Here is a 26,985-nt window from a genome sequence, read left to right as displayed (position 1 = left end):
CCGTCTGTTGTGGACCCCCAGGGCCCAGACGTCCTTGGCGATGGCACGCCAAATGTCGATCTTCTGATGGGCGCTGACCTATGTGACATGTACAGGGAGGGAAAGGAGATATTATCACTTTTCTGCATGGTCGATGTGAGTGGCCCCCCCCTCCCCAACCTTGCCATGTGGCACATGCTCTCATCTGTCGTGCGTTGCACTCCTCATTCGCTCCCCTCCCCACCATCTTACATCCACCCCACTCAACACAGGCAAAGCCCATACTACGTGCTCCCAGTGTACTTACCTGTTGGTCTGGAGGACCGTAGAGTAACGCATACTGGGGGAGGACCCCATCCACAAGTTTCTCCAATTCCTCAGATGTGAAGGCAGGGGCCCTTTCCCCAGTCGCAGCAGCCATTGTATCTCCCAGACCGAGGTCACAGCAGTACTTGCAGTATAGGTCCTCTCCTGTGGATGATCAGGTCTCGAGTGATTAAGCTGATAGAAAATGGCGGTCACCGCCGGCGCACATCGTCATTGGCTAATGAAACCCATAGGCTTCAATGCTAACCAATGCGGCTTAGCACCGCGGTCTTCGACCGCCTACCGCCATGGTGTGCCACGCCAGCGCATTGACCTCACATCCCAATGTCACACTTCACAGGTCAGGCAGCCGCCATTTCAAGGGCCCACATGGCATAATTTCAACTGCGTCACACAGGCCTAGGCCGTGCATTGCCACTCATACAAGCCTTTCTATGCATTGCGAATCTTTTACTGTGCAAGCTGTGTGAACAAACCTGTGGTTTGCCTGACTCTGTGCTCCATGTTGTCCTTCCTAGGCACCGTCTGCTGGGACTTGCGAGGAGAAGGATTAATCCTCCCGTGTACCGACCGCTGGTGGACCTGTCGACAATGGAAGAACGACACATTATACTTAGATACAGGCTTGACCGAGCCACTATACATGAACTGTGTGCCCAGCTGGAGCCAGACCTGATGTCCCCCATCCGCCAACCCACAGGGATTCCCCCTCTGGTGCAGGTTCTGTCAGTACTCCATTTTTTGGCAAGTGGGTCTTTTCAGACAACAGTGGCCATGTCATCAGGGATGTCTCAGCCTATGTTTTCTAAGGTTTTGTCCAGAGTGTTGTCTGCCCTGATGAAATATATGCGGAGCTACATTGTTTTCCCTGAGGTGGATGAATTGGCTACAGTGAAGGGTGATTTCTATGCCCTTGGACATATCCCCAACATCATTGGTGCCATTGATGGGACCCATGTGCCTTTGGTTCCCCCCAAAGGAAGTGAGCAGGTTTACAGAAACAGAAAAAGTTATCATTCGATGAATGTCCAGGTGGTCTGTTTGGCTGACCAGTACATCTCACATGTAAATGCCAAGTTCCCTGGGTCGGTGCATGACGCGTATGTTATGCGAAATAGCAGCATCCCTTTTGTGATGGAACAACTACAGAGACACTGTGTGTGGTTATTAGGTGACTCTGGTTACCCCAACCTGTCGTGGCTACTGACCCCAGTGAGGAATCCCAGGACCAGGGCAGAGGAAAGGTACAATGAGGCCCATGGGCGTACTAGGAGGGTGATCGAGCGGACCTTCGGCCTCCTGAAGGCCAGGTTTAGGTGCCTGCATATGACAGGGGGATCCCTAATGTACTCACCAAAGAAGGTGTGCCATATCATCGTGGCCTGCTGTATGCTTCACAATCTTGCTTTGCGACGCCAGGTGCCTTTTGTGCAGGAGGATGGTCCAGATGGTGGTGTTGTAGCAGCTGTAGAGCCTGTGGAGAGTGAAGAGGAGGAAAACGACGGGGACGAACCGGACAACAGGGATACAGTCATACAACAATATTTTCAGTAGCACACAGGTAAGAATCACCCACGCCATTTCACATTTACTTGAGGCCTCCTGCGTCTCTACTGTCTGTGTTTCCCCCCAGTTCATTTTAACTGAGTTGTGACTTTCCCTTCCCTTTTCAGAGCTGTGTGACCCACTGCGTGACTTCTGCTTTGTTTGCCCATGGACTAAAGCTTATTGACATTGGTATGTTGTCAGCACAATGTAACTGGACATTATTGCACCGTTATGTGTAATACTTTTGTGAAAAATAAAAGCAGAATCCTGTTATTGTAAGTGCAATAAGTGATTTATTTCAAGTGCTACATATAGGTACAGGATTGTAAAACGGTGATGGGTGGGGGTGGAGTAATTTCCATGGCAGAGTCCAGTTCTCAGTTTCACCGGTGCATTGTCCATATGCCTGTGGAAGGATGGAGCAGGGGCAGTTTAAGGTTGGACAGGGTGACAATGTGGGACAGTGGGATAACATCAGGGGGTATCTTATGCTGGCGGGGGTCTTGCAATCCTACTCTGTCTTCTTGTGAGATCTCAGGTTCCGCTTGCGGGTGGTTGTTCTTCAGCAGGAGGTGGAGTTCTGGTGGCCTGTCGTTGTGTGGGGGCCTCCTGTCCACTAGCGCCGGCGGAGGTGGTAGGCTGTTCCTGGTCCAGGCTAGTGACAGGGGCCCTTTGGGGTGCCACATGGTCCCGCAATGTGGTGACTATCTGGTTAAGGGCCAGGACGATGGTCCCCATTGCGGAAGCAATGATCCTCAGTTCCTCTCTGTACCCCATGTACCGTTCCCCCTGCTGTGCCTGGATCTCCTGGAACCTGGCCAGTACCGTCGTCATCGTCTCCTGGGAGTGGTGGTATGCTCCCATGATGGTGGTGAGGGCCTCTTGGAGAGTGGGTTCCCTGGGCCTGTCCCCCCCCCTGTCGCACAGCAGCCCTCCCAGTTCCCCTGTGTTCCTGGCCCTCTGTCCCCTGGACGGTGTGCCCACTACCACTGCCCCCAGGTCCCTGTTGTTGTTGGGGTGGTGGGTCAACCTGGGTGCCCTGTAGTGGCGGACACACTGCTGATTGACGTCTCCTGGAGACAGAGGCATGGGCCCGCTGGGTGGGAGCTGTGCTGGTGTTCCCAGAGGGGGTTAGGTCTGCTGTAGCCTGTGGCTGTGTGTGGGGAACCAACTGTCCAGAGGTCCCCGATGGGCCGGGCTGGTCATCTGGGTCCAGGGAGACAGAGCTGCTGTCGTCGCTGGGGGCCTCTTCTGGGGGTGGGATGGACATCTCTGTACCCTCCGTGGCGGTGTGGTGGCGTTCGGGTCCTGCAGGGGTATAAGGGTATGGTTATTGCTTCTGTGTGTGGCATTTCGTGTGATGGGTGGGTGTCCGTGTACCCAAGTGCAGGCATTCCCTTGTGGGAGCTTTTGTGAGGGTGGCTGGTGGGGGTGATGTGTGTGTGCAGTGGGCATGCTTTGGTGATGGGTGTCCATGCTTTGTGGTCGCATGCAGGGCTTGGTGTTGGGATGGGTGGGTTGTGATGGTGGGACATTTGCAAGGAGTTGGTGTGATGGGGGTGGGGGTGAGGGTGGGGGTATGTGCTGGCATGCAGGTGGGGTGGGGGTGGGAAGTAGTAGTTAGAATTGACTTACCAGAGTCCATTCCTCCAGATACTCATGCAAGGCCCTCAGGATGCAGGATGTGCAAGACTTCCTCCTCCCATGCTGTAAATTCTGGGGGAGTAGGTGGGGATCCGCCGCCAGTCTTCTGCACCGCAATGTTGTGCCTTGATACCATGGAACGCACCTTCCCCCGTAGGTCGTTCCATCGCTTCCTGATGTCCTCCCGATTGCGTGGATGCTGTCCTACCGCGTTGACCCTGTCGACTATCCTCTGCCATAGCTCCATCTTCCTACCAATTGTTGTGTGCTGCACCTGTGCCCCGAATAGCTGGGGCTCTACACAAACTATTTCCTCCACCATGACCCTGAGTTCTGCGTCAGAGAACCTGGGGTGTCTTTGGGGTGCCATGGGGTGGTGTGGATGAGGTGAGGGAAGTTGTATGTGTTGTGGAGTGTAATGTGTGTGGTGGTGTGTGGTGTTTTGTGCGTGGTAATTGTGTGGGTGATGTTGTGATTGGCCTCTGTGTGATGGTCTACTCTAAGCAGTGCTGTCTCTCTCTGTCCTTGATTCGCAATTGTGGTCGTAAGGGTTTGTGGGTGATGTGGGTGTGTGTTTTATATTGTATTGGGTGTGTGGGAGTGGTGTGTATATGTGTCTCAGGTGTGTGTATTTCAAATTGTCCAATGTGGTTGTGTTTTGTAAGTGTGTGTGTATTTTGACCGCAGCGGTCTGTACCGCCAATGGAATACCGCGGTTGAAAGACCGCCGCGTGGATTCGTGGGTCGTAATGGCATGGGCGTATTTCTGTTGGCGTGGCGGTGGAGGTTTGGTCATCGCCATTTTTTCGCTGGCCTTTGGTGTGGCGGACTTTTGTGGATGTCGGGTTTTTGGCGGTTTGCCAGTTGCGGGTCAGAATGACCGTGGTGGTTTACCGCGGCTGCGGCGGTGTTATGGCGGTCTTCTGACCGGCGGTAAGCGCCTTTTACCGCCGAGGTCAGAATGACCCCCTGTGTGACCTCAGGCATATCACTACCCAGAGACCCCAGCACTGCAGAGAGAGGAGAGAGAGGTAATGACACACTGTGTGACCTCAGGCATATCACTACCCAGAGACCCCCAGCGCTGCAGAGAGAGGAGAGAGAGAGATAATGATGTACTGTGTGACCTCAGGCATATCACTGTCCAGAGACCCCAGCACTTCTGAGAGGAGAGAGAGGTAATGACGCACTGTGTGACCTCAGGCATATCACTACCCAGAGACCCCAGCACTGCAGAGAGAGGAGAGAGAGGTAATGACACACTGTGTGACCTCAGGAATATCACTACCCAGAGACCCCAGCACTTCTCAGAGAAGAGAGAGTTAATGACACACTGTGTGATCTCAGGCGTATGACTGCCCAGAGTCCCAGTACTGCAGAGAGGGAGGAGAGAGGTAATGACACACTGTTTGACCTCAGGCATATCACTGCCCAGCCCACAGACCCCTGCACTGCAAAGAGAGGAGAGAGAGAATGACACACATTGATCTAAGGTGTATCGCTGACGAACCCAGAGACCCCAGCACTGCAGAGAGGGAGAAGAGAGGTAATGACGCACTGTGTGACCTCAGGCATATCACTACCCAGAGACCCCAGCACTGCAGAGAGAAGAGAGAGAGGTAATGACCCACTGTGTGACCTCAGGCATATCACTACCCAGAGACCCCCAGCGCTGCAGAGAGAGGAGAGAGAGGTAATGATGTACTCTGTGACCTCAGGCATATCACTACCCAGAGACCCCCAGCACTTCTGAGAGGAGAGAGAGGTAATGACATACTGTGTGACCTCAAGCACATCACTACCCAGAGACCCCAGCACTACAGAGAGAGGGGAGAGAGGTAATGATGTACTGTGTGACCTCAGGCATATTACTACCCAGAGACCCCAGCACTGCAGAGAGGAGAGAGAGGTAATGATGTACTGTGTGACCTCAGGCATATCACTACCCAGAGACCCCTAGCGCTGCAGAGAGAGGAGAGAGAGGTAATGACGCACTGTGTGACCTCAGGCATATCACTACCCAGAGACCCCAGCACTTCTGAGAGGAGAGAGAGGTAATGACATACTGTGTGACCTCAGGCATATCACTACCCAGAGACCCCAGCACTGCAGAGAGAGGAGAGAGAGGTAATGACACACTGTGTGACCTCAGGCATATCACTGTCCAGAGACCCCCAGCGCTGCAGAGAGGAGAGAGAGGTAATAACACACTGTGTGACGTCAGCCATATCACTACCCAGAGACCCCCAGCACTGCAGAGAGAGGGGAGAGAGGTAATGACCCACTGTGTGACCTCAGGCATATCACTGTCCACAGACCCCAGCGCTGCAGAGAGAAGTGAGAGTTAATGACACACTGTGTGACCTCAGGCATATCACTACCCAGAGACCCCCAGCACTTCTGAGAGGAGAGAGAGGTAATGACGTACTGTGTGACCTCAGGCATATCACTGCCAGAGATCCCAGTCCTTCTGAGAGGAGAGAGAGGTAATGACGCACTGTGTGACCTCAGGCATATCACTACCCAGAGACCCCAGCACTGCAGAGAGAGGAGAGAGGTAATGATGTACTGTGTGACCTCAGGCATATCACTACCCAGAGACACCAGCACTGCAGAGAGAGGAGAGAGAGGTGATGACACACTGTGTGACCTCAGGCATATCACTACCCAGAGACCCCTAGCGCTGCAGAGAGGAGAGAGAGGTAATGATGTACTATGTGACCTCAGGCATATCTCTACCCAGAGACCCCAGCACTGCAGAGAGAGGAGAGAGAGCTAATGACACACTGTGTGTCCTCAGGCATATTACTACCCAGAGACCCCTGCACTGCAGAGAGGAGAGAGAGGTAATGATGTACTGTGTGACCTCAGGCATATCACTACCCAGAGACCCCTAGCGCTGCAGAGAGAGGTGAGAGAGGTAATGACGCACTGTGTGACCTCAGGCATATCACTACCCAGAGACCCCAGCACTGCAGAGAGAGGAGAGAGAGCTAATGACACACTGTGTGACCTCAGGCACATCACTACCCAGAGACCCCAGCACTGCAGAGAGAGGAGAGAGAGGTAATGACACACTGTGTGACCTCAGGCATATCACTGTCCAGAGACCCCCAGCACTTCTGAGAGGAGAGAGAGGTAATGACACACTGTGTGACGTCAGCCATATCACTACCCAGAGACCCCCAGCACTGCAGAGAGAGGGGAGAGAGGTAATGATGTACTGTGTGACCTCAGGCATATCACTACCCAGAGACCCCAGCACTGCAGAGAGAGGAGAGAGAGGTAATGACACAGTGTGACCTCAGGCATATCACTACCCAGAGACCCCAGCACTGCAGAGAGGAGAGAGAGGTAATGACACACTGAGTGACCTCAGGCATATCACTGCCCGGAGACCCCCAGCACTGCAGAGAGAGGAGAGAGAGGTAATGACACACTGTGTGACCTCAGGCATATCACTACCCAGAGACCCCAGCACTGCAGAGAGGAGAGAGAGGTAATGATGTACTGTGTGACCTCAGGCATATCACTACCCGACCCAGACACCCCAGCACTGCAGAGAAGAGAGAGTGAGATAATGACACACAGTGTGACTTGAGGCGTATCACTACCCAGAGACCTCCAGCACTGCAGAGAAAGGAGAGAGTTAATGACACACTGTGTGACCTCAGGCATATCACTACCCAGAGACCCCAGCACTACAGAGAGAGAGGAGAGAGGTAATGATGTACTGTGTAACCTCAGGCATATCACTACCCAGAGACACAAGCACTGCAGAGAGAGGAGAGAGAGGTAACGATGCACTGTGTGATCTCAGGCGTATCACTGCCCAGAGACCCTAGCGCTGGAGAGAGAGGCGAAAGAGGTAATAACACACTGTGCAATATCACTGCCCAGAGTCACGATCACCTCAAAGAGAGGAGAGAGAGGTAATGACACTCCGTGTGACCTCAGGCATATCACTACCCAGAGACCCCCAGCACTGTAGAGAGGAGAGAGAGGTAATGACACACTGTGTGACCTCAGACGTATCACTGCCCAGAGACCCCAGGACTGCAGAGAGGAGAGAGAGGTAATGACACACTGTGTGACATGAGTTTCGGAAAGCACTATCTTGCCTGGCATGTTACCCCCATTTTTACGTGTATGTCAGTTTGTTATTGCCTGTCTCACTGGGATTCTGCTAGCCAGGACCCCAGTGCCCATAGTTTGTGGCCTGAATGTGTGTCCCTGTGTAGTGACTAACTGTGTCACTGAGGCTCTGCTAATCAGAACCTCAGTGCTTATGCTCTCACTGTCTTTAAAATTCTCACTAGAAGCTAGTGACCATTTTCACCAATTTTAATTGGCACACTGGAACACCCTTATAATTCCCTAGTATATGATACCAAGGTACACAGGGTATTGGGGTTCCAGGAGATCCCAATGGGCTGCAGCATTTCTTTCGCCACCCACAGGGAGCTCAGACAATTCTTACACAGGACTGTGTAAGGGGGAACTATCTTGTGCAGATTCCTAGAATCATGCTCTTTTACAGGATTACTATCTGGAATATTGCTGCTGCCACCATGGGGTCCAAACCCCAATCTCTGTCTCTCCTTCTCCAGGTATAGGGATTCCCTGTCTAGAGCCAGCTGTTGCTGTCTAAGCTTCAGCCTGGTCTCTTACACTCTCAACATTTTGAGTTCCCTTTCTAACATGTTGTCTTCAGGGTGGGTGGGTTGGGAATGCTTGGACACTGAGGATACATTGGAACCAACAGAGGGAGATCTGTCCCTAACAGCTTGGACTCTTAACAACCTGGCCTTCAGGAATAAAAACATCCCTACTATGATGGGAGCTCCTATTACTACCAGCATTGCTCTGTGGTCTGCTGAGGGTCAGATTTGGAATAGAACCCTCCACACCTCCCTCAAGGGGTTCCCCGGAGTCAGAATGGGAGCTATCTACTAACTTCTCAGTTGAAGTGCCTGCTAGGGAATTATCATTCTCAATGAGCAGGTTAAATAGAAATTCTCTTGAAGGGTTCTTTCCTATCACTAAACCTCTATCAATGCAGAGACTCCTTAGGATCTTGAAGTTTAAATTGTCATAAGTTGTATTGACCATTTTAAGAGCAGTTCCTACATCAGACATGATAGAAGAAGGTTTAGAGACAGTGAGAAGAGAGAAAACGTTTCAGGACTTTTTAAAGAACAGAAAAAAAAAACTTTTTCAAACTTTTTGGAAACTTTTAAAAGTTTAGGAGTACTTTTCAGCACTTAGCAGAAAGTGTAAGAGTAGAAAAGCAAAAAGTTTTGGTTAGGTGTACATACACTGAACTTGTTTTGTATATTATTCTCTTATGAAAAGTACACAATGTGGTAAGTAGTTACAAGTACTTATCCCATCGCTGCTTCCAATGTAGGAGGCTGGCCTGGCTTGTAGTGGGTACCAGAGGTACTTATACCTTGTGCCAGGTCCAGTTATCCCTTATTAGTGTAGAAGAGGTGTTTCTAGCAGCTTAGGCTGATAGAAGGTAGCTATGGCAAAGCAGCTTAGGCTGAACTAGGAGACATGTAAAGCTCCTACTATACCACTTGTATCATATGCACAATACTATAAGAAAACACAATACACAGATATACTAAAAATAAAGGTACTTTATTTTTTATGACAATATTCCAAAAGTATCTCAGTGAGTACCCTCAGTATGAGGATGAGAAATATACACAAGATATATGTACACAAACCAAAATTATGCAGATAATAGCAAAAGGAAGTAATGCAAGCAATGTAAAGTTACAGTAGATTGCAATAGGAGCACATAGGTATAGGGACAACACAAACCATATACTCCAAAAGTGGAATGCGAAGCACGCATGGACCCCAAACCTATGTGAGCTTGTAGAGGGTCGCTGGGACTGTAAGAAAACAGTGAGGGTTAGAAAAATAGCCCACCCCAAGACCCTGTAAGGTAGGTGTAAAGTGCACCTACTACCCCCAGAGAGCACAGAATTCGTGATAGGGGGATTCTGCAAGGAAAACCAACACCAGCAATGCAACAACAGTGGATTTACGGACCTGAGTACCTGTAAGACAAGGGGACCAAGTCCAAGAGTCGCGACAATGTCGAGAGTGGGCAGGAGCCCAGGAAATGCCAGCTGAGGGTGCAAGGAAGCTGCCACCTGTTGGAAGAAGCTTGGAGTTCTGGAAGAACCTGGCAGGGTCCCAGTGACACGTAGACTAAAACAACATATATACAGTGAAATATGGGGGTAACACGCCAGGCAAGATGGTACTTTCCTACAGTCGTGTTTCATGTACTGCTTTGTGGGTGATACAAAGCAACTTGAAGGTGGATCTTCTGGCAACTGGTAACCAAGGTAGGGCCCTCAAGGCAGGGGAGCTGTGGGCTTGTGGCTTTACTTGTAGAGGTAGTCTGGCAGCCACGTTCTGAATGTGTTGTAGTCCTTTAATAGTTGATAGGGATGATCAGTGGTAGAGGCCATTAGTGTAATCAAGTTTATACAGATAGTAGCCTGGACCTTGTGTGGAAATCCCAGATGGGGAAGATGTGTTGCAGAGTTGTCATAGTAATTAAGCTTCATCTTTGTAACTTGTCCACTTGGGCATTCACTGATAACTTGGAGTCCATTGTAATTCCAGGTTTCTAACTTCATTGGATAATTTAGCCAGAAATCAACATTACTTGGTGTTAATCCTAATGGATTTAACATCCAAGACATGGTCCGAATCTTTAACAGCGATTGGCTCCTTCTCAAACTAATGTCCATGCAAGAGGCAACCATACATCTCCTATTTCAGTCTTAGACTGAGCAGGTCTCTGATTCATAGCTGTTTATTCCCATATGATCATAGATAATCAGACTGGGCAGAGTGGAGGGCTTTGAGAATTTCACATCGTGACATTTCTTTGTTGCAGCCCCCGGCCATCTGGGGGACAGGGGTGGTAATGCAAAATCAGGCATTTTGTGATTTGGAATGCAGTGACAGACATCCGCACCTCGTAGGCTTCAAATCCTATTGAAGGGACATTTTTGCATCATGAGGGATTTATACATCCATGCATAGGAGTTGCAATGTTTGCACAGTGACCACTTTTGTGACCACTTTTGATTCAGTGTTTTCAATTAAAATATACAGCTTTAGACAGTGGGATTCTTTTCTGGAGATGTTTATAAGAAGTGATTGGACCAAAAGGCAAACAACTTAGGGACTTATTACGAGTGTGGCAATCTTGAGACCGCCGCACTTGCGGTGGCTATATTACGACCGTGGTGGAGCTGCCACAGTCGGACCGGCGGTGCCACCAAGTTGCCGCCGGTTGACAGCCAGGCGGTACCAGTGGTTTTAATCTGCCAAGGCAGCGCTGCAAGAAGTGCTGCCCTGGGGATTACGAGTCCCCTCTCTGCCGGCTGTTGCATGGCAGTTCCACCCCCATGCAAAGGCTGGTGAAGACGGGGTGCAGGAGGCCCCATGGGGGCCGCTGCACTGCCCATGCACTTGGTATGGGCAGTGCAAGGGCCCCCATGGACAGCCCGTCATGCTTTTCACTTCCTGAATTACAGGCAGTGAAAAGCGTGACAAGTGCTGTCGCACCCGAGGCACTGCAACATTGCCAGCGGCTCGATCACAAGCTGGCATCAATGTTTTGGCCTGTTTCCCGCTCGCCCAACGGAAAACTCATAATAGGGCCCACGGGCGGAAAACCAGAGTGGCGGTTTTCCGACCCAAAGAGTTTGGCAGGCGGCCTCCGCCAGCCACCAAACTCTTAATAAGGCCCTTAATGTTGTTTGCCAAAAAGGGGTGAATCTGTCAATATGAATCTGTCCATACTGAATCTCTAGTCTTGGTGCCTCTGAAGAAGAATTAATTCAGCTTTCTCAGGGTCATGTGGGAGGACATTCAATGCCATCCAGTCTTTTAGTTTATACAGACCAACCTTCAGGGGGAGAATGTGCTGGAGAGAGTTTGTTTCCTACTTCAAGGTAGATCTGTGCAACATTGTCATGAAGAACCAAACCCTGGAGGATGCCAGGGGCAATGGATGAAGTGTTGGAGGTGGCTGTTCCTACTCGTGGCTATTCCTACTCTCACCATCTGCTTGTGGTTGGTGAAGCCTGAGACCAGCTCAGTTCTTCTCCACCGAAGCTCATTGGGGCCTCAAGGACCCGGCACAGTCTATGAGGGTCGATTGTATCATAAGGGGTGACAGATCGAGAAGGGTCAGAGCACAGGTGCCCTTGTCGAATATGGCAGGTATGTCGTTGAGGAATTTTAATGTAGCAGTATCTGTGCCTCATCCTTTGGGGATTGATAAGTGAGTGAGAGATCTGCTTGTCTACACCTGATGGTCGCAGTTCTTCTTGTAGTTCCTTAACGTGTCACCAAGCCTGAAGCCTGTGGTTTGACACATCATTAGGGTTCTTTTAACGGATGGGGGGATTTGGAAGAATGTTCATGTTCACAGTAGGTATGTGGGGGGTACTATAAAACTCAGCAACAGACTCATGATAGTATGATGCGTAAGCAAACACTTTTGACATTGTCGATTGGAATTGTGTAGTGAATAATGTTTGAGATATATATTTTATTTGATCTGGCACCGTTTATGATTGTCGGGTTATCTATTATGATCCAAGTCCTAATCCATATGATTTACATTAGATTAGTACATAACAAACACTGATTATTATAAGATTCTGATGATAGTTTGTGGTTTGATTCTGAGAATTGAGGACAGGGTCCCTTATTAATCCTCTAGAGGGGTAAGAGTTTCTGAGGTACATCTATCGGATTCCAAACAACCCACTGTTAGAAATGGGGCCTCTGGTTGGCAGTCAGTTTGCACTCTGTCCAAGCAGGGACCCTCCCTCTAGTCAGGGCAAGGGAGATACACACTCAAGATAACCCCTGCTCACCCCCTTGGTAGCTTGGCACAAGCAGTCATGCTTATTTCAGGAACTATGTGTAAAGTATTTGTACCAACACACACAATACAGTGAAACACTACAAAATGGACACCACACAGGTTTAGAAAAATAGTAAATATTTATACGTAGAACAAGACCAAATACACCAAAAATCCACAATCCACAATAAACAATATGAATTTTGCAATTAAAAACACAAAAATAGTGCCTAGAAGCACCAATACTGCAATTTGATGTTAAGCGGCATTCTGACGGAGTCATTTCCCAAAATGTGACGCCACTGCCTCCGTTCACGGACCCCCAGGTACAGTACCTTAGCAAAATGGGTGAAAAACAGGCCGGTGCACAGAGTCAGGGAGTGAGGCGTCACAGTATCCGTTGCAGCGTTGGTTCTGGTGCTGCAGGCCGAAGGAGCGTAGCCGTCACGAAGAGGAGTCAGGTCCTTGCTGCAGAGTGGTGGAGGTGAGGCAGTGTTGGTTGTGAGGAGTTGGTCCCTGGCACCTCTGGCAAAGTCAAAGTCACGATGCTGTGGGGTGACCTCTTAGTGTCGCGGTCACGTCGCAGGGTCACAGTGCTGCAACGGAGTCGGGTGTCACGAACATCGGGGTTACGACACTCTGATTTTGAAAGTTCTTGGGATGTCAACCTGCGATGTCAGTGGGGTCATTGCGCTTCTGCGAGGTCCATGGCTTCAGGTGCTGGTGGCGTCATGAATTCCATGCAACGATGTCCTTACAAAGTCGCCGGGCTTTGTCCTATGTCGTTTCATTGGAATTTCACCAGAAATTCATTTCCAGGGGCCCAGGAATTGGAATGGCACCGTCTGGCAAGCTAGAGTCCACATCATAAAGATTCAGAGACTGGTTGGTGAAGCACTTGTTGTCCCTGAGACTTCAAAAACAGGAGGGAAGCTCAGTCCAAGCCCTTGGCGATACCTCTCAAGCAGGAATGCACAACAAAGCCCAGTCTTTGTCCCCTTTTCACAGACAAAAGCAGCAACTGCAGGATAGCCCAACAAAGCACAGTCACAGGCAGGGGCAGCACGTCTCCTCAGCTCTTCAGCTCTTCTCCTTTGCAGAGGTTCCTCTTGAATCCTTGAAGTAATCCAAAGTCTGGACTTTTGGGTCCAATAGTTATACCCCTTTCTGCCTTTGAAGTTGCCCAACTTCAAAGAAAAGTATCAGTTGTTTACAGGATCCTGCCTTGCCCAGGCCAGACCCCACACACACACCAGGGGATTGGAGACTGCATTGTGTGAGGGCAGGCACAGTCCATTCAGGTGTGAGTGACCACTCCTCCCTCCCCTCTAGCTCAGATGGCTCATCAGGATATGGAGGCTACACCCCAGTTCCCTTTGTGTCACTGTCTCGAGGAGATTCACAAACAGCCGAACTATCAGCCAGAATGGTTAAAGCAAGAAAATGCCTACTTTCTAAAAGTGGCATTTTCAAACTAGCAATCTAAAAACCAAGTTCACTAAAAGAAGTATTTTTTAATTGTGAGTTCAGAGACCCCAAACTCTAACTTTCTATCTGTGCTCAAAGGAAAACTGAACTTTAAGGATATTGAAAGGCAGCCCCCATGTAACCTATGAGAGACAGCGGTCTTGCTACAGTGGAAACTGAATTTGGCAGTATTTCACTGTTAGGACATGTAAAACACATCAGTACATGTCCCACCTTTAACATACACTGCACCCTGCCCAGGAGGCTACCTAGGGCCTACCTTAGGGGTGCCTTACATATACAAAAAGGGAAGGTTTGGGCCTGGCAAGTGGGTACACTTGCCAGGTCAAATTGGCAGTTTAAAACTGCACACACAGACACTGCAGTGGCAGACCTGAGCCATTTTAAAGGGCTGTGCATGTGAGTGGAACAACCAGTGCTGCAGTCCCACTAGTAGCATTTGATGTACAGGCCCTGGGAACACATAGTGCACTTTACTAGGGACCTACTAGTAAATCAGGTATGCCAATCATGGAAAAGGCAATTGCACATACAATTTACACAGGGAACACTTGCACTTTAGCACTGGTCAGCAGTGGTAAAGTGCCCGGAGTACCAAAAACAGTATAAACAGAGTCCAGCACACAGGGAAGCAGAGGCAAAAAAGACAGGGGAGACCACGCCAAGGATGCTAGGTTAAACACCCACACTCCTATAATCATGAACTAGAGGAGCGGGTGCGAAATGCCCGTCTGTTTTCCCCTTCTCTTGAAGGGACTGCTGTCATGTCTGGAAAATATCTATATGGGTATCAACCTCAAAACAGAGGGGATCTCGGGACACAATACTGTGATACATGATGCTTGCTCTTCAAGCACGTCACTGGCTCCCAGTGGCAAGACCTATCCCTTCTAGATCCTCTCTGTATAGCTCACCAAGCCTTTCATGGAGCCTGGGGGATAGTTCTTTTGTAAGTATCCATAACAACCAACCAATCAGAGCTGTCCAATCAAGACTAGTCCCACTGCTGACCCCTGCCAGGTTTAGAGAGCCCTACCTCCTATGAGATACAGAGAACCGATCTCTGGAACTTCTGTCAGCAAGAATAAGAAACCTTCCTAATCACCTGGAAGTCCTGTAAGGAAATGCCTCCTTGGCATGGTTACCCCCTAACCTTTTTCCTTTGCTGATGCTTAGTTTTGATTGAAAGTGTGCTAGGACCCTGCTAACCAGTCCCCAGCACCAGTGTTCTTTCCCTAAACTGTACCTTTGCTTCCACAATTGGCACAGCCCTGGCACTCAGATAAGTCCCTTGCAAATGGTACCCCTGGTACCAAGGGTCCTGATGCCAGTGAAGGTCTCTAAGGGCTGCAGCATGTCTTATGCCACCCTGGGGAGCTCTGACTCATCACATGCACACTACCTCTCAGCTTGTGTGTGCTGGTGGGGAGAAAAAGACTAAGTTGACATGGCACTCCCCTCAGAGTGCCATGCCAACCTCACACTGCCTGTGGCATAGGTAAGTCACCCCTCTAGCAGGCCTTACAGCCCTAAGGCAGGGTGCAATATACCACAGGTGAGGGCATATGTGCATGAGCACTATGCCCCTACAGTGTCTAAGCAAAACCTTAGACATTGTAAGTGCAGGGTAGCCATACGAGTATATGGTCTGGGAGTTTGTCAAACACGAACTCCACAATTCCATAATGGCTACACTGAAAACTGGGAAGTTTGGTATCAAACTTCTCAGCACAATAAATGCACACTGATGCCAGTGTACAATTTATTGTAACGTACACCCAGAGGGCATCTTAGAGATGCCCTCTGAATACCAATCCGACTTCTAGTGTAGGCTGACCAGTTTCTGCCAGCCTGCCACACACCAGACATGTTCCTGGCCACATGGGGAGAGTGTCTTTGTCACTCTGTGGCCAGGAACAAAGCCTGTACTGGGTGGAGGTGCTTCACACCTCCCCCTGAAGGAACTGTAACACCTGGCGGTGAGCCTCAAGGGATCACCCCTTTTGTTACAGCGCCCCAGGGCATCCCAGTTAGTGTAGATGCCCACCCCTCCGGCCACTGCCCCCACTTTTGGCGTCAAGGCTGGAGGAGATAAAGAGAAAAACAAGGAGGAGTCACCCGTCAGGACAGCCCCTAAGGTGTCCTGAGCTGAGGTGACCCCTGCCTTTAGAAATCCTCCATCTTAGTTTTGGAGGATTCCCCCAATAGGATTAGGGATGTGCCTCCCCTCCCCACAGGGAGGAGGCACAAAGAGGGTGTAGCCACTCTCAAGGACAGTAGCCTTTGGCTACTGCCCTCCCAGACCTAAACACACCCCTAAATTTAGTATTTAGGGGCACCCCAGATCCCAGGAAATCAGATTCCTGCAACCTGAAGAAACAAGAAGGACTGCTGACCTACAAACCTGCAGAGAAGACGGATGACAACAACTGCTTTGGCCCCAGCCCTACCGGCCTGTCTCCTACTTCGAAAACCTGCAACCAGCGATGCATCCGACAGGGACCAGAGACCTCTGAAGACTCAGAGGACTGCTCTGGACTAAAAGACCAAGAAACTCATGTGAGCAGCGGCTCTGCTCAAAACCAGCAATTTCTTTGCAACAAAGAAGCAACTTTCAAAGACTTCACGTTTCCGGCCGGAAGCGTAAGACTTCACACTCTGCACCCAACACCCCTGGCTCGAGATCCAGAGAACAAACACCACAGGGAGGACTCCCCGGTGGCTGCGAGACCCCACAGCGACGCCTGCAGAGAGAATTCAGAGGCTCCCCCTGACCATGACTGCCTGTAACAAGGGACCTGACGCCTGGAACCAGCACTGCACCTGCAGCCCCTAGGACCTGAAGGAACCGAACCTCAGCGCAGGAGTGACCCCCAGGCGACCCTCTGCCTAGCCCAGGTGGTGGCTGTCCCGAGAAGCCCCCCCTTTGCCTGCCTGCGCCGCTAGAGTGACCCCCGGGTCCCTCCATTGATTCCCATCTAAAACCCAACGCCTGCTTTGCACACTGCACCCGGCCGCCCCTGTGCCGCTGAGGGTGTGCTTTGTGTGCCTACTTGTGTCCCCCCCAGTGCTCTACAAAACCCCCCTGGTCTGCCCCTGAGGATGCGGGTACTTACCTGCTGGCAGACTGGACCCAGAGCACCCCTGTTCTCCATAGGTGCCTATGGGGGTCATTCTGACCTTGGCGGTCTTTTCGCAAGACCGCCGAGTTACCGCCGCGGTGAAGACCGCCGACCGCGGCGGTATGCCGCTGTGCGCATTCTGACCGCTGGGAGCGTTCCGCCGGAAAACCGCCAGCAGCCACACTGGCGGTCGGCGGGAAAGTGGAGACTGGTCAACCTCCACCGCCACGCCAGCAGAACACCGCCCACAGAATTACGACCCACATTTCTGTGTGGCGGTCTTCTGTTGGCGGTCTTCTGTTGGCGGTCACCTCCCCATGGCTCCTGTCACCTCCCGGAGGACCAACGCACAAGGTAAGTTGATCGTCCGTGAGGGGAGGGGGTGGGGGGGGTGTTGTGTGATGTGTGCGTGCATGGGGGTGTGGGTGTGAGTGTGTAGAGGGGGTGTGTGAGTGCGTGCATGCGGGCGGGGGAGTGCTGCTGTGCCTATGGGCAATGTGTGTAGTTCGGCGGGTGCGCATGTCGGCATGTATGTGTGCGGGTATGTGTCCCCGTTGTGTATGTGTGTGTGTAGGGGGTGTGTATATGTGCATGTTGGGGGTGTGTGCATGTCGGGGTGCGTGTATGTGCATGTCGGGGTGGGGGTGGGGAGGGGGTTCGTACCACCTCTGGGGGGTGGCAGGGGGGTGGAGGGTGTGGGGGGAGGACTCGGGGGGGCAGTGGGGGGTGGGGGAGACCCCTATCAGTGCCAGGGAAGGAATTCCCTGGCCCCGATAGTGCCTACCGCCATGGTTCGCATGGCGGTTCCCGAACGCCAGAAACCGCGGCGGTAAGCAGGGTCATGATACCGTTGGCGGTCTTGGGTCGACCGCCGGACCGGAGTGCGCAGACTCCAGCCCGTCGGTCATGACCGCCGTGGCTGTCGGAGTGGGGAAGTGGCGGTCGGTCGCGGCGGTGACCGCCGCGGTCAGAATGCCATTTTTAATACCGCCGGTCTGTTCGCGGTCCGACCGCCGCCTCTCCGCCGACCGCCAAGGTCAGAATGAGGGCCTATGTGTTTTGGGCACCTATTTGACCTCTGCACCTGACCAGCCCTGAGCTGCTGGTGTGGTAAATTTGGGGTTGCATTGAACCCCCAACGGTGGGCTGCCTATTCCCCAGAACTGAGACTTGTAAGTATTTTACTTACCTCACAATCTAACCAATACTTACCTCCCTCAGGAACTGTTGATTTTTGCACTGTATCCACTTTTAAAATGGCTTATTGCCATTTTAACGAAGACTGTATATGATATTGCTTTTATTCAAAGTTCCTAACCTACCTATGTGAAGTACCTTGCATTTTATGTGTTTACTTCAAATCTTGAACCTGTGGTTCTTAGAATAAACTAAGAAAATATATTTTTCTGTATAAAAACCTATTGGCCAGGGGTAAGTCTTTGAGTGTGTGTTCCCTCATTTATTGCCTGTGTGTGTACAACAAATGCTTAACACTACCCTCTGATAAGCCTACTGCTCGACCACACTACCACAATATAGAGCATTAGAAATATCTACTTTTGCCACTGTCTTACCTCTAAGGGGAACCCTTGGACTCTGTGCACACTATCTCTTACTTTGAGATAGTATATACAGAGCCAACTTCCTACAAGCCCCAAGAGCCAGGTCCCTGCAAATCGAGCAGGAACCCAGCTGGAGGCGGTAAGGCCTGACAAGTGAAACCTTATCTACCTTAGATGAATCTCTGTCACCAGCTCCCAAGTGCAGCACCGTGAGCGCTGTGTACTTTCTCCTCAATTTAAATACATTAGGAACTGGGCTCACGCTAACATAGCATGTGTATTCACTGTCCTCCATCTTGGATCACTGTCATAGTATACCGTCTAGTGCTACAGTGTCTTGTTCTAAATGAAGGAGCGCAAGTTTAATGAATGAAGAATGTTCTGGAGACTTTTCCCAGCTCCGTGCTTAGCCAAGGACTCTCTAACTCTCCTAGGCTATCTGTGCACAATATATCAACCAGTCCGCTCGAACAAACAGCGAGAACGTCTAGATCCAATGTCATACTGCCATTGGAGAACCTGCAAATGTAATGTCCAAATTCAAATTGCAAATCATTTATTGGCATGGCTACCCGAAGTTTGGGTTTCCCTATCCGCTATCCAACAAGATTGAGTGAGTGACTAACCAGAACATTCATGAAACAGGAAACTCAAGAGGTTATTGTCACCTCACCTCGCAGTCTTCTGGGCAATGAATTCCATAATTTAGGTGCCAAGTATGTGAAAGACCTCGCTCCGTTGCTTGCTCTTTTGGATTCTGGGTACGACGAACAGCTCCTGGTTGTGGGGCCTTAGATCCTTGTTTGCCCTGTAGGGAGACATCAGATGCTGCAAGAGAAAAGGTTCTGTTCTGTACTTTGCCTGATGCTCAACACAAAGGCCCTCATTACGACTTCGGCGGTCTTTTAAAAACATCGCCGAAGCTGTGGACGCCACTATACCGCCAGTGCTGGCAGTATTGGTGGCTCCCTATTATGACATTTCGGCTGGCCCAGCAGAAATGTTACATCAACATTGCAGCCGGCTCATAATAGAGCCGGCAGCAATGTTGATGTGCAGCGGGTGCAGCAGCACCCGTCGCGCATTTCACTGCCCCAAATTCGGGCAGTAAAATGCACGAAGGGGCTGTGCCTGGGGGCCCCAAGTGCATGGGCAGTGCATGGGCCCCCAGGGGCACCCCGAGTCCCCCTTACCGCCAGCCTTTCCATGGCGGTGTTTACTGCCATGGACAGGTTGGCGGTTGTGGACTCATAATCCCCAGGGCAGCGCTGCGGTAGAGTAGAGGGGTCAGCGGAATGGCCGTGGCTAATGCGCCATGGTCATAATACACTGGCGGAACACCGCCAGCCTGTCGGTGGTGTTACCGCCAGTGTACCGCCGGATGCCAGGGTCGTAATGAGGCCCAAAGTGCCTTGAATTGCACTCTACTACCTAGGGCAACCAATGAAGCGTTTTGAGTGAAGTGGCTGCAGACTGTGCTTTCGGGATCCCTAGCAGTATGCGAGCAGCGGCAATCTGGATGATCTGTAGCTTGTTTATCGCTGCTTTTGGACTTCCTGAATGGAGAGCATTTGCATAATCAAGGTGGGAAAGGATCACTCCTTGGATCACCGCTCCGTGTGCTTCCACAGGAAGCCAATTAAACAGCTTCCTGGCCACTTTTTTTCCCATTGAGGAGCTATTGTCAGATGTTCATCCAAAATCATTCCCAGACTCGTTAACCCAGAGAGAGATTGAACATATTGGCCGACATACCAACCATCGTCTCGCCCCATTCAATAAATGTAATCGCCTACACTAACCATCTCCTCTATTGAGCCTCACAGGGCATCATAGATGCCACTTGCTTTCCCGAGAATGTGACGTGCCAGCGCTTCGCATCATTCTACTTATACAATAGGCCCCGATTCTGGAGTATCATGCGTTACACATACATTTACTATCTTATATACCTCTCTGGGGGAGTTCCCTGATTGTTTAATCCTTTCTGCAGGGTCTCTTCTTGAGGCCTTCCAAATTTGATGGTAATATTTTAATATATAACGTTTTTTCAAGCTTGTCCTCATTGGTGCTGTAAAGTTGGGGGCCCGAGGACCTCATACTAGAGAATAACGTGACGCAGACACAGTGGCATGGTGCTAATAACTGGCCTCGGGCACGTGCTCCCGACCCTTTTTATTGGCAGGATCACCTGACCGGTGACGCCTGTGTTGGGTGTGTGTGGGGTGTAGATGTAGGCCAGCCCTCAGCCGAGTGGCTGGCAAAACACCACAACGTGTCCAGCAGGACACTACAGGTGCATTCCCTTTCTCTAAAGTCCTATAAAATGACAAGCATTTCTCAGTCCTCTGGAACTCCCTAACTCCCATCTTTAGGAGGCGAATCTATGACAGATTTTACATAGAACTTTACTGAGTTCCTTATACTTATTAATTATGCACTTTAGCTGTTAACTTATTGATGGTCTATTCCATGTATTTTGCATATAATCTCCTCATTTAAACTTTCAAACCATAACCGGTGTCTGTCATTCTCATCAGAATACCTCAGTGCTGAATACTGAACTTGATCTCAAATATACCATTGACAGGTTTAATTGGGGGCACCAAAGTCCATACCACTCCCGGTCCCAGCCGTTGGTGTGCTTTGGTGTGATCATTTGAGATAGGTTGGCACTGACTGCACCAGGTCTGCAGCAAAACAGCATCAGTGGTCTCCAATCCACACACGCCGTACATAATGTTTCCATAAAGGTGACACTATGAAGATACATCATCCCCATCACACAATCCAGGTAGGGCACTAACATGACCGATCGTCCTCACACCCTTCTCTATGAATCACCGACATGCCGAGGCTGAGCACCAAGTCTGCAGCAAAACAGCATCGGTGGTCCCCAATCCACAGACACCGTACACAATGTTTCACATAAAGGTGACACTATGAAGATACATCATCCCCATCACACAAACCAGGCAGGGCACTAACTCACGTGACCGATCGTCCTCACATCCTTCTCTATGAATGACTGACATGCCAAGGCGGAGCACCAAGTGTGCAGCAAGAAGACTGGAGCACATCCGCGTCCATCATGCACGACAGCCAATGCTTACCACACATGTGGCGCTATAAACACTGTCATCCATCATAAATAGCTGTTGTGGTAACCTCATGCCCAGTCTGCACCAGAGAGTACCTGGTGTCACATCACTGGATATACATGTGTATGGAGACCTTTAAATCCATAAGCCCTTGAATGCACCCACTGCTCCGCCCTAAACTAAACCTTGTCCAGAACTGACTATTTCCTGATAAAACCTTTGTATAAAATATGGAGGAAGATATGATAGAGTTTATAACTCTGAATTTGGATAGTGTTTCAGACTTCAGCTTGGTACAATAGGCCAAAAAGCAACCATTATATGTCTTGCAATCTCATCTCACGAACAGACATGTATACACACACAACAAACACAATCTCACACACACACACACACACACACACACACTCTCACAAACACACACACACACACACATACACACACAATCTCACACACACACACACACAGTCTCTCACACACACACACACACAAATACTGACACACACAATTCAATTGGAAAAAGTAATTAAAATACATGTAAGCATTAAATTGAAAGTTTAACACACACCTCCTCCTGTCCAGGAACATGGGGCCAGATTTATCAAGTAGTTGTGTCACCCTTGCACCACACAACGGGGCACAAGAGCAATGCAACTCTTAAGCTAGATTTATCAAGGCACACAAGGCCACCTGAGGGGCTTGATAAATCTAGAGTAATGCGACGCAGCGTACATTGCTGCATTGCGTTGCTCTGCTCCAGGAAGGCGTTCCATGGGTGGAGCGTTGGAGTTCCCACGCGTCCACAAATGAATTTTGGCGCATTTCTAGATTTACCATTACTGGTAGACCTGGGAATGTGTCAAAATGCTGAGACTCCCTGGGAGGAAGGGGAGTAACGAGGAGAGGTATCTTTTTTCTCCTTGTTTTTCCTCTTTCTATGTGTGAAGCATTTTACAGCACGCATAGAAAGAGGAAAATGCCTCAGGAGATTGTTTTTGTGCAGGAAGCAATCCTTCCTGTACAAAAACAACGCAGGCACACTTGCACCATGGAGCAAGGGTACCTATGTTGGTGCTGGGCAGCAGATTGTGCGCCAGCGGAGGGCAAGACAGGAATGTCCCTTATATTGTTGAATACGGTACATTCCTACCCTTTCACTATCCCGCAGCGCACTGCAGCAAGGTGACCCGCTGTGCCGCATGAGCTTTTGATAAATGTGTTATTGGTGTAGAGATAGGCCTCCCTTGAGAATACAAAGAGCCGCAACCCAAATCTCTTTGTCTCTTGGGCTAAAGGGAAGCCCATGTGTCAGAAGCACAGAACCAGGACTGTGCCCGGGGCCTCAGTAGGGATGAGTGATTAAGAGGGAGTGCAGCCGTGAGGGAGGGGCAGGGGCAGCAGGTAAGACTGCGGCACATTTATATACCCACCCGGGCCTCATACGTGGGCTCTCATTGGGTGTTATATATATACCCACCCGGGCCTCATACGTGGCCTCTCATTGGGTGTTATTTATATACCTACCTAGGCCTCATACATGACCTCTCATTCAGTGTTATTTCTATACCCACCCGGCCCTCATACGTGGCCTCTCATTGGGTGCCATTTATATTCCCAACCGGGCCTCATACGTGGCCCCTCATTGGATGTTATTTATATACCCACACAGGCCTCATACGTGGCCCCTCATTGCAAATTATATATATACCCACACAGGCCTCATATGTGGCCTCCCATTGGGTGTTATTTATATACCCACACATGCCTCATACATGGCCCCTCATTGGATATCATTTATATACCCACACAGGCCTCATACGTGGCCTCTCATTGGGTGTTATTTATATACCCACACAGGCCTCATATGTGGCCTCTCATTGGGTGTTATTTATATACCCACCCAGGCCTTATACATGGTCTTTCATTGGGTGTTATTTATATACCCTCTGAGGCCTCATCCGTGACCTCTCATTGGGTGTTTTATATATATACCCACCCAGGCCTCATACATGGCCTCTCATTGGGTGTTATTTATATACCCACCCAGACCTCATACGTGGCCTCTCATTGGGTGTTATTTATATATCCACACGAGCCTTATACGTGGCCTCTCATTGGGTGTTATATATACCCACCCAGGCCTCATACATGGCCTCTCCTTGGGTGTTATACTTATACCCACCCAGGCCTCATATGTGGCCTCTCATTGGGTGCTATTGATACACCCACCCGGGCCTCATACGTGGACTCTCATTGGGTGTCTTTGGAGTATGCCTTGTTGTGTTTGTGTGTCTGTGTATCCCTGTTTTTGTATGTCTTTGTGTAAGTGTGTACATGTACAAACATATGTTTCAGTGCTGGGGCAGCGCTCTCTCTCTCTCTCTCTCTCTCTCTCTCTCTCTCTCTCTCTCTCTCTCTCTCTCTCTCTCTCTCTCTCTCTCTCTCTCTCTCTCTCTCTCCCTCTCTCCCTCTCTCTCTCTCTCTCTCTCTCTCTCTCTCTCTCTCTCTCTCTCTCTCTCTCTCTCTCTCTCTCTCTCCTCTCTCTCTCTCTCTCTCTCTCTCTCTCTCCTCCTCTCCCCCCCCCTCCCTCCCCTGACCCTTCCTCCATCTGTCATAGTCTTCTTCAACTCATAAGTGGCTGTTTTCACAAAAGGTCCCCGGAACCAAGCTGTACCCGGCTGATGAGCCCATCACTAGGGTGAAACCGGTCCTGGGTTGCTTGTGTTCTGGTTCAGGGAGGACCTGGCCGGGCTGGACTGTTCCTATTGGAGCAGGGCCAAGACTGATTTGCATATGGCTTGTCCAAACTGAGGTGGCCTGGGGTGCAGGATTACAATGGATTGCGATGCGGCCCGAGTGATTACCAGTGGCTGACATTAATTCAAGCATCCATCCATCACTGCTGTGCATATTCACAAAAGGCGTAGGTGCTTTTCAACCTTATTTTCAGAATTCTTATTTTAGACTGTCCAAAAGGAAAGATGTTTTAAAAAATATATGAAAGGCACTAACCTTCAAAAAAGCACATTCAATTCAAATATTGTTCTGTGTAAATTATGTATATTTCTGAAACAAAATTTGTTTTATTTATAAATCAAATGTGGGTGTGGAAAGCTAAAAGTTAAATATTCTCACCTTTGTGCAGACACAGAGTCTCTCTCAGATGAGGCTGTAAATCTCTCCGTGAAGAGGAATCTTCTGTTCCAGGCTCATTTCTCACCCAGGGGCAGCTCTGTCCAGGGAGACTTCCTTGTCTGTCATGAAGGTTGTACTGGGAAACTGGTACAGAGGAGGGAGAGACAGGTACAGAGAGATAGAGGGAGGGAGAGACAGGTACAGAGAGATGGAGGGAGGGACAGGTACAGAGAGATGGAGCGAGGAGGGAGAGACAGGTACAGAGAGATGGAGGGGGGAGGGAGAGACAGGTACAGAGAGAGGAAGGGAGGAGGGAGAGACAGGTACAGAGAGATAGAGTGAGGGAGAGACAGGTACAGAGAGATGGAGCGAGGAGGGAGAGACAGGTACAGAGAGATGGAGGGGGGAGGGAGAGACAGGTACAGAGAGAGGAAGGGAGGAGGGAGGGACAGGTACAGAGAGATGGACGGAGGAGGGAGAGACAGGTACAGAGAGATGGAGGGAGGAGGGAGAGACAGGTACAGAGAGATAGAGGGCGGGAGAGACATGTACAGAGAGAGAGAGGGAGGAGGGAGAGACAGGTACAGAGAGATGGAGGGAGCAAGGAGAGACAGGTGCAGATAGATGGAGGGAGGGACAGGTACAGAGAGAGGGAGGGAGGAGGGAGAGACAGGTACAGAGATATAGAGGGAGGGAGAGACAGGTACAGAGAGATGGAGGGAGGAGGGAGAGACAGGAACAGAGAGATGGCGGGAGCAGTGATGGAGGGGGAGAGACAGGTACAGAGAGATAGAGGGAGGGAGAGACAGGTACAGAGAGAGGGAGGGGGAGAGACAGGTACAGAGAGATAGAGGGAGGAGGGAGAGACAGGTAGAGAGAGAGAGAGGGAGAGACAGTTACAGAGAGATGGAGGGAGGAGGGAGAGACAGGAACAGAGAGATAGAGAGAGGAGGGAGAGACAGGAACAGAGAGATGGAAGGAGGAGGGAGAGACTGATACAGAAAGAGGAAGGTGGGAGAGACAGGTACAGAGAGATGGAGGGAGGGAGAGACAGGTACAGAGAGATAGAGGGAGGAGGGAGAGACAGGTAGAGAGAGAGAGAGGGAGAGACAGTTGTAGAGAGATGGAGGGGGAAGGGACAGACAGGAACAGAGAGATAGAGAGGGGAGGGAGAGACAGGAACAGAGAGATGGAAGGAGGAGGGAGAGACAGGTACAGAAAGAGGAAGGCGGGAGAGACAGGTACATAGAGATATAGAGAGGGAGGAGAGAGAGACGGGTACAGAGAGATAGAGGGAGGAGGGAGAGACAGGTACAGAGAGATGGAGGGAGGAGAGAGAGACGGGTACAGAGAGATGGAGGGAGGAGGGAGAGACAGGTACAGAGAGTTAGAGGAAAGGAGGAAGAGGAAGCGGAAGACAAAGAGGGAGAGAAACAGTTACAGGGAAAGAGAGAGGAGAAAAAGAGGAGTTCAGAGCAATCTGATATATTGTCTGAGAAAAATATTGGCCAAATTTAAGAAGGGCCCAGCGCCACCTAGGGGCACATTGCCGTCATTGTTTTTTCACTAAGTTAGGTTGGCAAAAACACAGGCCCGTATTTATACTTTTTGACGCTAATCTGCGCTAACGCAGTTTAGCGTCAAAAAAATTTGCGCCGGCTAACGCCATTCTGAAGCGCCATGCGGGCGCCGTATTTATAGAATGGCGTTAGCCGGCGTTAGCCGACCGGCGCTGCCTGGTGTGCGTGAAAAAAAAAACACGTACACCAGGCAGCGCCGGCGTAGGGGAAAATGGCGTATGGGCTTCTAAAAATGGGGCAAGTCAGGTCGAGGCAAAAAAATCGCCTTAACCCGATTTGCGACATTTTTTTACGACGCCCATCCCCCATTAACATGACTCCTGTCTTAGCAAAGACAGGAGTCATGCCCCCTTGCCCAATGGCCATGCCCAGGGGACTTGTGTCCCCTGGGCATGGTCATTGGGCATAGTGGCATGTAGGGGGGCACAAATCAGGCCCCCCTATGCCACAAAAAAAATTTAAAAAAAATACTTACCCCAACTTACCTTTTCTTCCCTGGGATGGGTCCCTCCATCCTTGGGTGTCCTCCTGGGGTGGGCAAGGGTGGCAGGGGGTGTCCCTGGGGGCAGGGGAGGGCACCTC

At 50.3% G+C, this 26,985-nt stretch overlaps 1 protein-coding gene across 1 annotated transcript in view; it reads right to left on the bottom strand.

Moving 5' to 3' along the window:
- LOC138278793 (uncharacterized) overlaps window positions 1-26,985 on the bottom strand; it is a 53,756-nt gene that overhangs the window by 6,880 nt on the left and 19,891 nt on the right. Inside the window, exon 4 of the mRNA XM_069219308.1 lies at window positions 24,824-24,967. Within this exon, the coding sequence (XP_069075409.1) occupies window positions 24,824-24,967 (144 nt within the window). The remainder of the gene's footprint in view (window positions 1-24,823; window positions 24,968-26,985) is intronic.

This window comes from Pleurodeles waltl, unplaced genomic scaffold (genome assembly GCF_031143425.1).
Source record: "Pleurodeles waltl isolate 20211129_DDA unplaced genomic scaffold, aPleWal1.hap1.20221129 scaffold_58, whole genome shotgun sequence".
In the NCBI taxonomy this organism is placed as follows: Eukaryota; Metazoa; Chordata; class Amphibia; order Caudata; family Salamandridae; genus Pleurodeles; species Pleurodeles waltl.
Note: the sequence above shows the minus strand (reverse complement) of the source record. Positions and strands in the feature narration are given on the sequence as shown.